Here is a 12,871-nt window from a genome sequence, read left to right as displayed (position 1 = left end):
ATTATGGTGGGCTACGTCATGGCAGAGTAGTTAGCTAGGACACCAGGGATCCCAGACTTGGATCCAGGCCTGACCATGAGTGCTGTTTGTGAGTGTCCCTTCATCAATTTTATCATACAGAGCCTCCCTGATGGTATATTGGTAATGTTGTCTTGTAATGAAAGGGCCTTGGGTTTGATTCCTGGTGGATGCATATTGCACAGTGGTTTGGATCACACTAAATAGTAGGTCCAGTCCCAATCAACCTATCTGTTCATAAAGTGGACTTAAAATAATTTTTAAAAAATCAGGCATATTGTTATGGCAAATATACAGCAGAACCCACACAGACGCACATAAAACATAGTAAAATATCCAAGACTTCCTTAACATTATATGCTAATATAACTACAATATAGAAATTGACCAAAATATAGAATGTTAAACAAATAATAAATAAATAACAGCAATGAAAAATTGTTTTTAAATGGTATTTAAAATATTACCCAGGGTAATCAGCAAAGGGCCTATGATTCAATCATGACCATTCACACCAAATAGTTGTAACACAACTTTTACTATGTATAAAAAGTGTTCAATGATTTGTTACTATTATTTAGAGATGGGACTAATTAATCAGTACTCTTATCAGTATCGGACGATATAGGCATATCAGTGTATCGGTAAAATTACCGATTATTTTACCGATATATCGATAAATATTTTATAATTTAGTGCAAAATTCTGCCATTTTGTTGTATTTTTTATGAATAATCTTCATGCCCTAATTTCTAAAAAAGTAAATGTCTAAATATTTAACTTCAACAATCATTTTTAATTTTATATCAAATCAGTAATATATCGGTTATTGCTATTGCTAAATTTTATATCGGTACTTTATCGGTATCAGCCATTATTTCATATTGGCCCATCCCTACTATTATTGCTGTTGCTGTTTGCATTTGAGTTTTTGTCACTTAGCACAGCAGTTTTGACCCTTTTAGCTAATTGCAACGGATGAGTGATGATATGATGAAACTGACGAAGGAACACTCACAAACAACACCCTTTCTGGGACATGAAACCAGGAACTTCTGTGGTGACATCAAAAGTTGACCACTTAAAATATTCAGCCACCGAGGCGGCTGCTATTTCTACCAAAAATACAAGGACGGCCCTGTAACCTCTTGGTGTTGCCTACGCAGAATACCGTATTTCACCGCGTAATTGTTGCAGACCTTATGCTTTTCATTACTAGGTAAACTGTCTTTGGTGGAAGACTAGGATGCACAGAGTACTAGTAATGTGTGTTAAAATTGAATAGTTCAAATTGACACACATGATTTCTTTCTGACATTTTCCAGGTAAAGTTGATTAGTTAACACATTAGTTGTTGATTTGTGCATTGAAGAAGTCTAAGTATTATACTTGAGAAAATTTATTGCAGTGTTACGAAGTATGGACTTACAAAATTTAATCATCTGCATCCGAAGATTCTGCACTGCTTTCAATGGTTTTGTTATCTTACGTGCCGTGGCGACGATTACATGGTGCAATATGGTACAATTTCCAGAAATTGGTGAAATTATCAAAACTTGTACCAATACACTAATATCAAATTGATCCTTCTACCAATTATCTTAACACAAGGTGCTGAGAAATACCGGTATTTACATTTATTCTGATATCAAACAATGTTAGCAACAAAGACATGTATATTGGTATACAGAACTATATCTGTTAGGTATGTATGAACTTCAGCCCACGTTAACAAATCAACTTAAAAGAAAAGGACACAAGTTTAAACGGGTGCCGATCACCGTGACACTTATTCCTACCTGAAATACAATCCGATGTTGAATCTGAGTCACAAGGGGGAAATATATATCAGGTTCTGAACAAAAATAGGATCACTAACGAATAGAAACAGTGAAAATTGGACAGAATTGATCATTTATTGAAAAAATCAGCAGCCATGCAAAGAAATTATACTAGAGCGAGATCAATTATAGAAAATTGCAAATTTGTGCTTTCATTCTTAGTAAATAAACATTCTCATGCACGAGTGAAAGAAAAAATTACAAAAATGCTATTGCAAAATTAAACCAGTGTTAGTAAACTGAAGCAAAAAAAAAAAAAAAAAAGCAAATAAAAGGAACTCCCACGAAATGCTCATTCCAAGCTTTAGCAGCAAACATATATGGCTATGAAGTCTGAATTGAAACACACTAAAAACCCTGTAGATAGTAGGAAGCTGTATGTTAAAAAATCTCATGAGCCACCTGCTGCATAAAACTAAGGGGAGGAGGTAAGGACACCTGGAAATGGATAACGGATTTAAGGATTAAAACATTAGGTGTGTTCACACAAAACCCAATTGCTGAAATTAAATATTGAAAGTTGATACATAGAAGTGCTGAGCAAAGTATAAAGAGTATCAGATAGAGTTGAGCCCATATTACTTTGAACCGATACTCAATTTCCAGTTATTTTTCTGTTAACTATCTGCCAATTCGAGATAATCACCAGTTTTAACGAGCAGCGAGTTTTTATCTGAACGTAAGCGGCAGGTAAGGAACTCTTAACTTTGTACTTCAAAATAGTGTGTTGGCAATGCTGAAGCACGGAAATATAGGGAATCTATCTGCGTGCCATCTCTTTCAAAACACTGATTGGCACACAGCCTGGCGTTTAAATGTAGAACTACAATCACTATGTACTTTTTTGCATTGGAAACAATTGTAACAAAGGCTGCGTATCCATACTGTATGATTATGGAATAAATTTAACGAAAGCAAGCACTACAGATTTGGCTTTCTTCTAATAAAGGTTAATCCCATATATGTCAATTGCTGTTATAGAGCACAAGCATACATACTCTCTTCTACAAGAAGCGTGAAGAAATCGGAAGTCGAAACATATAATTCCTGTCTGTCGATGTAAACGCTATTAATACGAGGACATGCTGAACTCTCAAGAAATTCTTTGTCACATACGTTGAGAGTTCCTCGGCAGGGGTTTTCATTGTGAGCATGAACAGCACAACATACAATAGTGACATTACACATTCATTGCCATAAAAAGCCTTCATTCTCTGACGAATGTCAATTGGGGGAAACATTTTCTGGAGTCAGACCACACGCAGATTCAGGTGCACCGACATAGTATGGTTACATGCTGCCATTTTTCTCGCTCTAGTTCACCAACCCCTAGTTATATAGAAGTTTGAAACTTGGAATGGAGAAGGGGGGAAGTCTGAAGAGTACAATGCATGGTTGCTCAAAATCCAAAATGTCTTTACATGGTCACAAAAAAATAGGAGGCATTACTTTTCAGCATGCCCTTGTATGTAGAAATTGTACATGTTATTTGACTGCAAGTATTGTACCACCTCTATGCAGGTTTGTTGAATGAAAGAAAAATACAACTTGTGTACCCTTCTTCTCTGAACTTCCAAAAATATGAAGGTACAAAGAGAAAAAATAATTTATAATTTACTGTAATATTTTTCTGAGGTAAGATAATTTAACAATAATGCTTGAACACACATAAATAATTTTAAAAAAAGGACCAGGACTATGAAATGCAATGTGCTCCGCAAGCTGGTGCTAACCACTGCACCAAATCAGAGTGTGCCTGGTAGACCGGATATCCTTTCAAATTCTCCAACACAACCTTGTCAAACAAATTCTAGCAACCACGCTGCTTAATTTCCCTATTTGCATGGACATTGGTAAGCTCTGCGAAACAAAGCAAGCCTCCTTCTATACCAATTGAACTTTTTAATGAATCATATTTTGTTTAATGTAACTGTGAAGTTGTCGAGTGTGGAACTTCGATAGCTCAACGAGGTAACCATGCTGCTTCGCAACTTCCAGTTAGGTTGGTAACTGCAAGAAGGAGTAGCGGTTAAGATTATCACCACCAAACTTCCAGTTACGAGCTAACAGAGCTAATTCGTTCAATTCCAACAGATACTTTCAGATACCGACAAACAGCCAGAGAAAATAAAAATTCAAGTTTCACACAGTTCGAAATGGGCCTTACTCAGCAACAAACAGTTGCACTAATAATCTTGAAAAAACACTGGGTTTTGTGTGAAGCACCTAAGAAAACTAACTAACAGTTAAAATGAGAAGGTAAAGGCAGGTTGGCCACACGAAAATTCTGATTACCTGCAGTAAACTAAGAGGTTGCAGGACACCATTGGCTGCAGGAATGGCCTGCCCATCGGACACCTGTGCAAGCTGAAAGAAACACAAATATGGGAACTAAATAAATTAAATGAAAATAAAAAAGTAGTTAAGGTTTTCATTGAAAAAATAAAGCTTCAAGAGATTTGCAAGGAAATAAAATACACATGCATATAGATTATGTAAGTAAAAAACTAAAAAAAAAAAAAAACTAAAATTAATAGATACCAGTACTACATAGACACAAACATGCTACTTCTCGTCAGCTACGTAATTATCAATTGGGGATAATGATCACGGTATGAAGAATAAGTACAGTAAGGAACAACTATTGTGAAAATAGTTGATATATACCAGTTTTCTGAAAGCTGAGAGATCGTCTCCTTTCTTCTGTGCTGACTCCGCCTGTTCCCTGTTGCTTCCTCCATTGTTAGCATTCATGTTCATTTGCCTCAGCTTGGCCTCTATTTCTTCAACATTGTGCACTTTGCCAGCAACTTCTAAATTTGAAATTACAAAATCATATTTAAAAACATGCATTAAGGACATGGTACTATCAGTGCATGAAAATACAGTACAGCTACAATTGCAGATGTTATTTAATGACCCAATATTTCCATAAATAGCCTGTACATTAGTGTAAAATCACACTGGTCAACATTCTGAATAATTTTTTGGGATGTTTTTAAAACCAATAGGTGATTCTGGGAGTATTTTGAATGCTGATCACGGAAATGACATTCATTTTTTCCCCATCATGCCAGGATTTTTCACAATTTCACAATTAAAATTGTCATATTCGCCATTACACTTGTTACTGAAGGCAACAAAAGAAATTTATACGAGGGAAATTTCAGTTGTTTCATTCTGGAAACATTTTGAATGCTGATCACGGAAATGACATCCATTTCTTCCCATCACGTCAGGATATTTTGCTAGGTCAGAATTTTTCCCCACGTCACTAAGTTCAATCAACTCGCAGCTACATGTCATAGGGGATGATCAAGATATTTGAGTTTTGGACATTTTGTTTGTTTGTTTGATTTGGTGTTTTAAGTCCACTTTATGCACAGTAAGGCTAATAGGGACTGGACCTACAGTTTAAAGTGGGATCTGAACCACTATGTGCCTCCACCAGGTATCGAACCTGGGACCCCTTGATTACAAGGTGACGACCCTACCAATGTGCTATAGGGGAGACCCTTGGACATTTTGTGAAGGAATTTTGAAAATAAAACTTGCATAATCAAAGTCCATACAATATTTATGCTAATGTGACACAGTTAATATAGTTTTCTGAAAAAAAGTAGACTGTGATGGGTAAAAATGCATTCCACTTTTGGAATCAGTATACTGAAATTATTCACAGACAACAGTCATTTGCAAGACATCCAAACCCATGTCAACCAGTGTTATTTTTATGAATATTAACCTTTTGCCGCCCAAGCATCTCGATCGAGACGCTGTGTCAAGGTCGTAGTTTTTACGTTATAACTTTTCTATTTTTGGCTAGAATTTCGATTTTATTTTTTTATATTGTTCCTAACACATGTATTTAACAGAAATGGTTTTTTGCATTTTTTTTGTCTTCATGAAAATGGAGGGGAAAAGGTACTTCTCTTTTGCGGCTCTTTTCAACGTCAAATTTTTGCCGATAAAGGAAGATGGGCTTTGTTGTTCTAAAGCAATGCTTTTCACTCCCGTCTGCTAACTGCATTCGAAGGAAACTTGTTTATCAGTATCCGATGTCAAAATGAAAGTTTTCCGTGAGGATGCATGCAGGGGGTGCGGGGTGGGGGAGGGGGAAGACTGGTTGTTGAATCTGCGTTGTGAGAATGGAATTTCGAAGCACGCTGAAGGAAACCTTTTCTTTTTAGCACAAGTGTCCACAAGTTGCGACAAGGGTTACCCTGCATTGTCTAAAAATAGAATTTCAAGCAGCTGCAAGAATCGCCGCTCATTTTTCACTGCGTTCTAGCTTTTCGTCCGTGAATGTTGTGCGTAGGTGTCGTTTTGTGCCCAAGTGCGAGGACATTTTTTGGGTGGTGACAATTTTTTAAAATAATTTTTGGTGGTTTTCTCCCTTCCCCCTCCATATATACGCCAAATTTGCATAAATTTTGCATTTTGACATTTTTTCGGGGGTGGGGGGAAACACCATTTTTTAAGAAAAGTATTTTTGAGGGGATTTCCCCCCTTTCCCCCTCCATATGTACGCCGAATGTGCATAAATTATATATCGTCTGAATCTGTGATTCATTCTGCGTACAACGGTATATCTTTCATATCTCTAGGGCATTTAGTTTCTGAGCTATAGTCATTTCAAGGTACCGCTGCATTTTGAAGCTTGAATCAGTGGCATGCCCACCATTCCTTTTGTGGGTACAACTCAAGTTACATTGGTCATACGACAATGATGCAAATATTTTTCTGTTTCTTACATTCCAGCGATAATTTCTATGTGCATTTTGAACTTTTCATATCCTTTTTTCGGGGGGGCGGGGGGAAACCCCATTTTTTAAAAGAAAAAGTATTTTCAGGGGATTTCCCCCCTTTCCCCCTCCATATATACGCCGAATGTGCATAAATTATATATCGTCTGAATCTGTGATTCATTCTGCGTACAACGGTATATCGTTCATATCTCCAGGCCAAATAGTCTCTGAGCTAAAGTCATTTCAAGGTACCGCTGCATTTTGAAGCTTGAATCAGTGGCCATTCCTTTTCGGGGTACAACTCAAGTTACATTGGTCATATGATAATAACGCAAATATTTTTGTGTTCCTTACATGTCAGCGATCATTTCCATGTGCATGTCGACACTGTCATGTACTTTTTTCTTGGGGGAGGGTGGGGGAACCACATTTTTTTTTCCGAAATTTTGGAATTTTGAGTTAGCCCCCGCCACATGTACTCCAAATTTGCATAAATTTCATATAGTCTGAATCTCTGGTTCATTCCGCGTACAACGGTATATCACTCATGTCTCTAGGGCAATTAGTCTCCGATCTACTCATTTAATTGAAACTCTGCATTTTGCTCAAACTCAGCTCGGTACCGAGAGGCTTACATGTGAAAATGGCCTTGGGCGCCAAAAGGTTAATGTACAATCCACACACACCAGTGTTGTAATGTGAATGTCTAAATATTAGGGTTCAGCTGATAGCACTTTAACTTGATACCCATACTCTTACTGAATCTGATTAATACAGAGTGGGCAAAAAGTCACAAAAGTGGTTTCAACAGATCACACCTTTGGCATATGATAGTGGTATTTTATAGTGACATGTGGGTGATTTCTTTCACCCATGTGTGGAAAATTATTTCACGTAAATACCCACCATTATTGACTTCGCACACACAAGCTCTTGCCACAACATTCATCATTACACGTGTCAATGTTGCCAGTTTTATGGCTTGGATTTCTGCACGGATGTTCTCCTTGAGCTGCTGGATTGTCTTGGGGTTTGGTCAACATAAACCCAAAAAAGTGTGCTGCTGACAAATCTGGTGAACATGGAGGCCAATGAATGTCTGCATTTCGTGAAATGATTTGATGCCCAAAAATGGTTGAAAAGGACCACCAAGGTGTACCATAGCTGTGTGCGTGCTGTGGCTACATCTCACTGAACGGTGGTCAAAAAATTGTCCGGTACGTCTATTTTCTAGATAAACAAATTAGATATTCCGATAATTAACATGGTCATTATCCAGTGTTGCAAACCCTGTCGTGAATTATGGCCCATTCTGTATAAGAATTGAGCTATGAAATATTAAAAAACTACATCAGTACTCACAAAATAGTTTTTCTCACATAATATTGATAGCAAATCAATGGAAACTTTGAATTTTGGATAATTAGACTCCATAAATCTCGCAAGTGATCAAAATACCAGAAAAATATTGGTCGATATAGGTAAATAAAATCCAACCGATACTTTCTGATGCAGCTACATTAGCACTGGTATCGGTTCAGCTCTACTAAATATGAAACTTCTTTTTCAAAGCAAAATGCATTGCAGCCATCTGGTGTCATATGTTAATCAGATAAACCAATCATGTTCAAGGAACATTTGTAATTTTGTAACAGATCGATAGAATTGTATCACCCTGGACCCCTGGCATCATAGCTTGATAGTCTAATCACTTCACCAAGGGGTCCGGCTGAAGCGTTGGAAGTAACTTGTTACAAGTATATTACACCGGCGACCTTTAGTGGATCCTTAAACTCCACTGACACGGGAACCGACAGGAAATGAAATGAAATAAAGTCAGCTTTATGCAAAAAGTACGGTTAACGACAGGATGGAACTCGCTCAACGGCTTTAACCATTGTAAATTTGATCTCACCTCCAGTTGTAGTCCGACAGTTATAGTGTGAACAGTTGTTGTCTCCAATTTAAAGTCTAATTAATTATCGATTGATACGCAAAGATTTACAGTGAGGAGTGGTGCGCCACCGAAGCTTAAGTTCAGGGACTGTGCCTGCACACCAGAACCGGTGGAGACAATCTTCACATCTAGAACCAGAGATAACAAACATACTTTTCTCTTACATCATGACCCTGCCAGATCAATCAATAGAAGCGTTAAATATTGAATGTTGTTAGTGTTGTCCTTATTTCACAGAGGCGAGTCCCCTTACATGTAAAAGGCACCTCACATAGAGTCGAGTTGCTCTAGGCTGGCAGAACCTAGATTTGATCCTTTAACACGCCGTAAGGGGTTTTATACTGAATATTTGTTATTGGTATCAGAAAGTTGTGTATTGGTATTTTCATTAGTCATCATTATCATCCTTCGCAGTTTTTCCTGCATCTGGTTGGGTCGGCATAGAAGTCAAGCCTCTCCATTTTTTTCCTGGTCTTCCACCACTCCTCTCTTTCCACAGTGTTCCAACCTTGTACTCTTCTCCTAACACTCTCCACTATCTGCGCTTTCCACCGACATCTTGGTCTCCCCTTTGGCTTTATTCCCACTCCTTGTGCATTATAAACTCTTACTGGCAGTCTTTCTGCATTCATCCTCTTCATGTGTCCGAACCATCTCATCTGTGCCTGATCTATTCCACCCTGAAGCTTCAACACCTCCACTGTCTGTCGGATCTCCTTATTCTTTACTCTATCCCTTCTAGTCTTCCCCAATATACTTCTTAAAAATTTCATCTCCACCGCCTGCATCTTTCTTTTCTCTCTCTCTGTCATTGTCCAAGTCTCTGCTCCGTATGTAATTATTGGCACATAGTATGTGTTATATATTACCTTCTTGCATCTACACTGCTTTGATCAGTATCAGCAAAAAATCCACCATAATAATATATTATTTATATCAACGTGACATTTTAGATGCATATAATTTTGACCGGTAGCACTAGAAACCAAAAATTGTTTCTGCAGACACAGAAAAAATGCTCAAATGGTAATCTGATGATGAAAATATCACAATTTGCCTTACATGGGTGAGACCTGGAGACACCTGGCTACCTTTGTTTGATTCACCATAAGATCCATTACAGAAAAATGTTGCATGTAAGGAACTATCTTACTGAGCCAAACAGAACACTACTAGTGTTGCCAGGTGTAATGTAAAATTGTAAGTACAATTTCAGAGCAAAATTGTAATTTATATTTTTCATAATATTGGTATATTGTCTGTGCTTATGTGACAAAATTCTGACCTGCTAGTATTGCCAACCAATAGTAAAAGCCCCTAGAAAAGTTATCTTTCTTACTTCATCCATAAATGTTGTTATTCTGAATTCAAGTGCTGCACATGAGCCACAGTGGTCATAACCCACAGATTAATATGGCACCAGTAGTAAAATGTGATATTTTTTTACGTACTTTTTTTTTTTTTTTTTTTTTTTTTTCCAATATTGGCATTCTGTGATAAAAGCACTGAGACTTCCTTCCCTTCTAAAATTATAGAACCTTGTTATGTGGAACAAATTAGCAATGTACAGGATTAAAAATTACCCCAATGGAACAGGTTTAATAATGCAGAGAATCCTGTATGTATATATACGGTTGTCATATTATATGTAATCATAGCGTTGCATGACACACTGTAAAAACACTATTCAGGTATATTTGCCTAATGCTATTTTAAGCATATTTTTTTCCCATATACAGTGGAACCCCAATTTTAAGTTTCCTGGTTTTACATTTTCCTGCATTATACATTCAATCTTCTTGGTTCCAATAGCTCAAAATGCTATAAAATTTTCCGTACAGTATTCTATGCACCTGCTCATGTAGGATAATGAACAGTGCCTGCCGAGGGGTTAATAAAGTGTGATGATCGTCATAGTTTGTTATAATAATAAATAAATAATAACTCGTAACTTGACAGCCGTCAAAGGGCCTTGGTCTATCTCACGACTGCCAGTCTCCCCCCAACAATCCTACCTAGAGGTGTGGAGATCTTCAACCGGAAATGGGGTGACGTTTGGTCAGCTCCCCAATTTCCTCCCGATGGTGGGTTGCCACCGGTCCTAAACACGCTGAAAACCCAGACTCAAATTCATGCCGTCCTGCATTCGGAGCCCAAAGCACAGTGCCAAAGACTGCACGGCCATGGAGTAGAACTCGCTGTTTGTTATGAGAGACATTTTCCAGCCCATGTGCATGTTTCTTATGCGGGATGTTTGTTGTGCAAGGCACCACTGTAGCACACTCCAGTCTAGAAACCCATATAACAGCAGTGATCAGTGTCGAGGTGCTGACCATACATCACCCTAAAAATCTGCTCAGCAGCTCTAGTCTATTATCTTTGAATATCTGAAAGTTTCCACTTACCAAGGTCCTTAATAGTAGGAGTTTTCAGACTTTGACCCAGAGACGGCTGCTTCGATTCATCCTGTTGCTGAGACTGGTTCTGGCCACCCCTCTGCAGCATCTCCAAGAGGAATGTTGGCTTAACAGCTGCATCACTAGACCCTGGTCTAGCTTCCGAAGCCACTCCTGTGCTTGCAGCAGGCGAAATAGGAGCAAAGTAGGTGTTGGAATCATTGATAGAAGGAATTATAATATTCGGCTCTATATCTGGAAGAAGAAAACAACTATAATTAGAAAAATAACATTACAATGATGAAAGTAAGACAAAAGGGCACAGTCAGAAGAAAATCATCAGTTATGGAATTATTAACCTTTAGTGGACGGCTGTTTCAAACGAAACCACACCCAAATTATGTGCTTTCAAACGAATACAGCAACACATGACAGCAATTAATGTTTCATTTCTTGAAAAACTACAGGTGATAATTCAGTTCTGTCTTCTTTGTTTATTCACAAACATATGAAGGCACCATATTTCACTGCATAACCGTCATGCCTGTTTTATTCTGTCCAAAAATTGGTGTGACACTTAGGGGTCCAGCGGGAGACCTCCAATTTTCAAAATCACATGAAAATGATGATTTTCTAAAATTAGTTGCATATTTTCAATTTTTTTGTTTCCAAATTGTGGGACAGGGATTGCATATCCCTAAGAACGGTCTTTTGTTGTTCTTCCCTGCAAATTTGGGACATACAGTGTCCATAGAGCTGACATTAGAATCAATATTCTGATTTTTTTTGTGTAACATTGCAACACTGCTTCTACTTTACTCACATATTCACAGTAAGTATAAAAGATTCTAATATTTCTTAATGACATCCACCTGGAGATCTAGGTATAAGATCTATTGTTTTAGCATATTATTGACTCTCAACTCGCATGAGTAGAAAATAAAACTCACCATTAATGATATTTTGCAGCAACTCATCTTGGAGCGAAGAACGCCTGCTATCATTTCCATGGTGGGCAGGACTGTCCCTGCGAAACCACTGGCTGAATTTGGACCCACTCTGACCTTCTGAAGGTGTGCCATTCTGCAAAGTAAAACAAGATACAGTTTCTTAGAAAAAACATATACTGTATGAAGTTTGAGTGTTTATTTTGAGTATCCTCTCTACCTATTTAGTAAAACTTAGTGTTGGGTGATATATCATCCAGATGATATATCGCAATATTCAAATTTGGCGATATACGTATAGTGTTGGTGATATATCGTCATGATATTTGATGATATATAACGTGTTGGCAATATATCGTCACAATATTTTAGCAACATATATCATGTCAGTGATATATTGTCATGATATTTGTCTACATATATCATATTGGCAATATATTGTCATGATATTTGGTGATACAGTGTGCTCTCTTTAATTCGAATTATTGGATAATTTGAACAAAAGCACATTCCCATTGAAACCCCTATCTAAAACAATGTTAAAAATGACTAATTAATTCAAATTTTGAAGGATAAATTTGGATAATTCGAAGTCAGGTTTCCAATAATTTAACACAAATCTTTCCAAGAAAGACCAAAGTGGTTGCTACTTAAGAAATTCCAACAGATTACTCGTCCCACTTTTCTTCTTGAAAAAGTTGTTTTTATGGTTAACAGATGTGCCCGCGGCAGATAAGACAGGGCAGCAGGAATCCCCAGAGCTTTTGTTTGCAGGAATGTGTTTGCAGGGAAGAAGAAGTACAGAGACAGACTGCTAGTGAGTTGAAATGAGGAAATGAGAAGAGCAGGAATGATATTCAGTGCAAAAAAGAGTGAGGTGCTAATAACAAGAAACATAGCCAGAAATGTACCAAGAATAAAGGTTCACACGGAAGAGTTGAGGGTAGTGGAGAGTTTCAAATAT

The 12,871-nt window shown here is 37.5% G+C and overlaps 1 protein-coding gene across 9 annotated transcripts in view; it reads right to left on the bottom strand.

The window, feature by feature from the left end:
* The window catches only part of LOC146002475 (uncharacterized), a 101,520-nt gene that overhangs the window by 51,831 nt on the left and 36,818 nt on the right, over window positions 1-12,871 (bottom strand). For 8 of the 9 annotated variants that reach the window (XR_014443717.1, XR_014443718.1, XM_083140346.1 and 5 more), the window contains exons 10-13: window positions 11,911-12,043; window positions 10,970-11,215; window positions 4,527-4,672; window positions 4,155-4,226 (exon numbers count right to left, since the gene is read on the bottom strand). Coding sequence is in view for 7 of the 9 variants with exons in the window: in XM_083140346.1 (XP_082996472.1) it covers window positions 4,155-4,226; window positions 4,527-4,672; window positions 10,970-11,215; window positions 11,911-12,043 (597 nt within the window). In the remaining 2 variants the exon portion in view is untranslated. The remainder of the gene's footprint in view (window positions 1-4,154; window positions 4,227-4,526; window positions 4,673-10,969; window positions 11,216-11,910; window positions 12,044-12,871) is intronic. The other variant, XM_083140349.1, reaches the window with a different exon arrangement.

The sequence above is a fragment of the Lepisma saccharinum genome, chromosome 18, assembly GCF_977018435.1.
Source record: "Lepisma saccharinum chromosome 18, izLepSacc3.1, whole genome shotgun sequence".
NCBI lineage: Eukaryota > Metazoa > Arthropoda > Insecta > Zygentoma > Lepismatidae > Lepisma > Lepisma saccharinum.
This window is presented reverse-complemented; position numbering and strand designations above follow the sequence as displayed.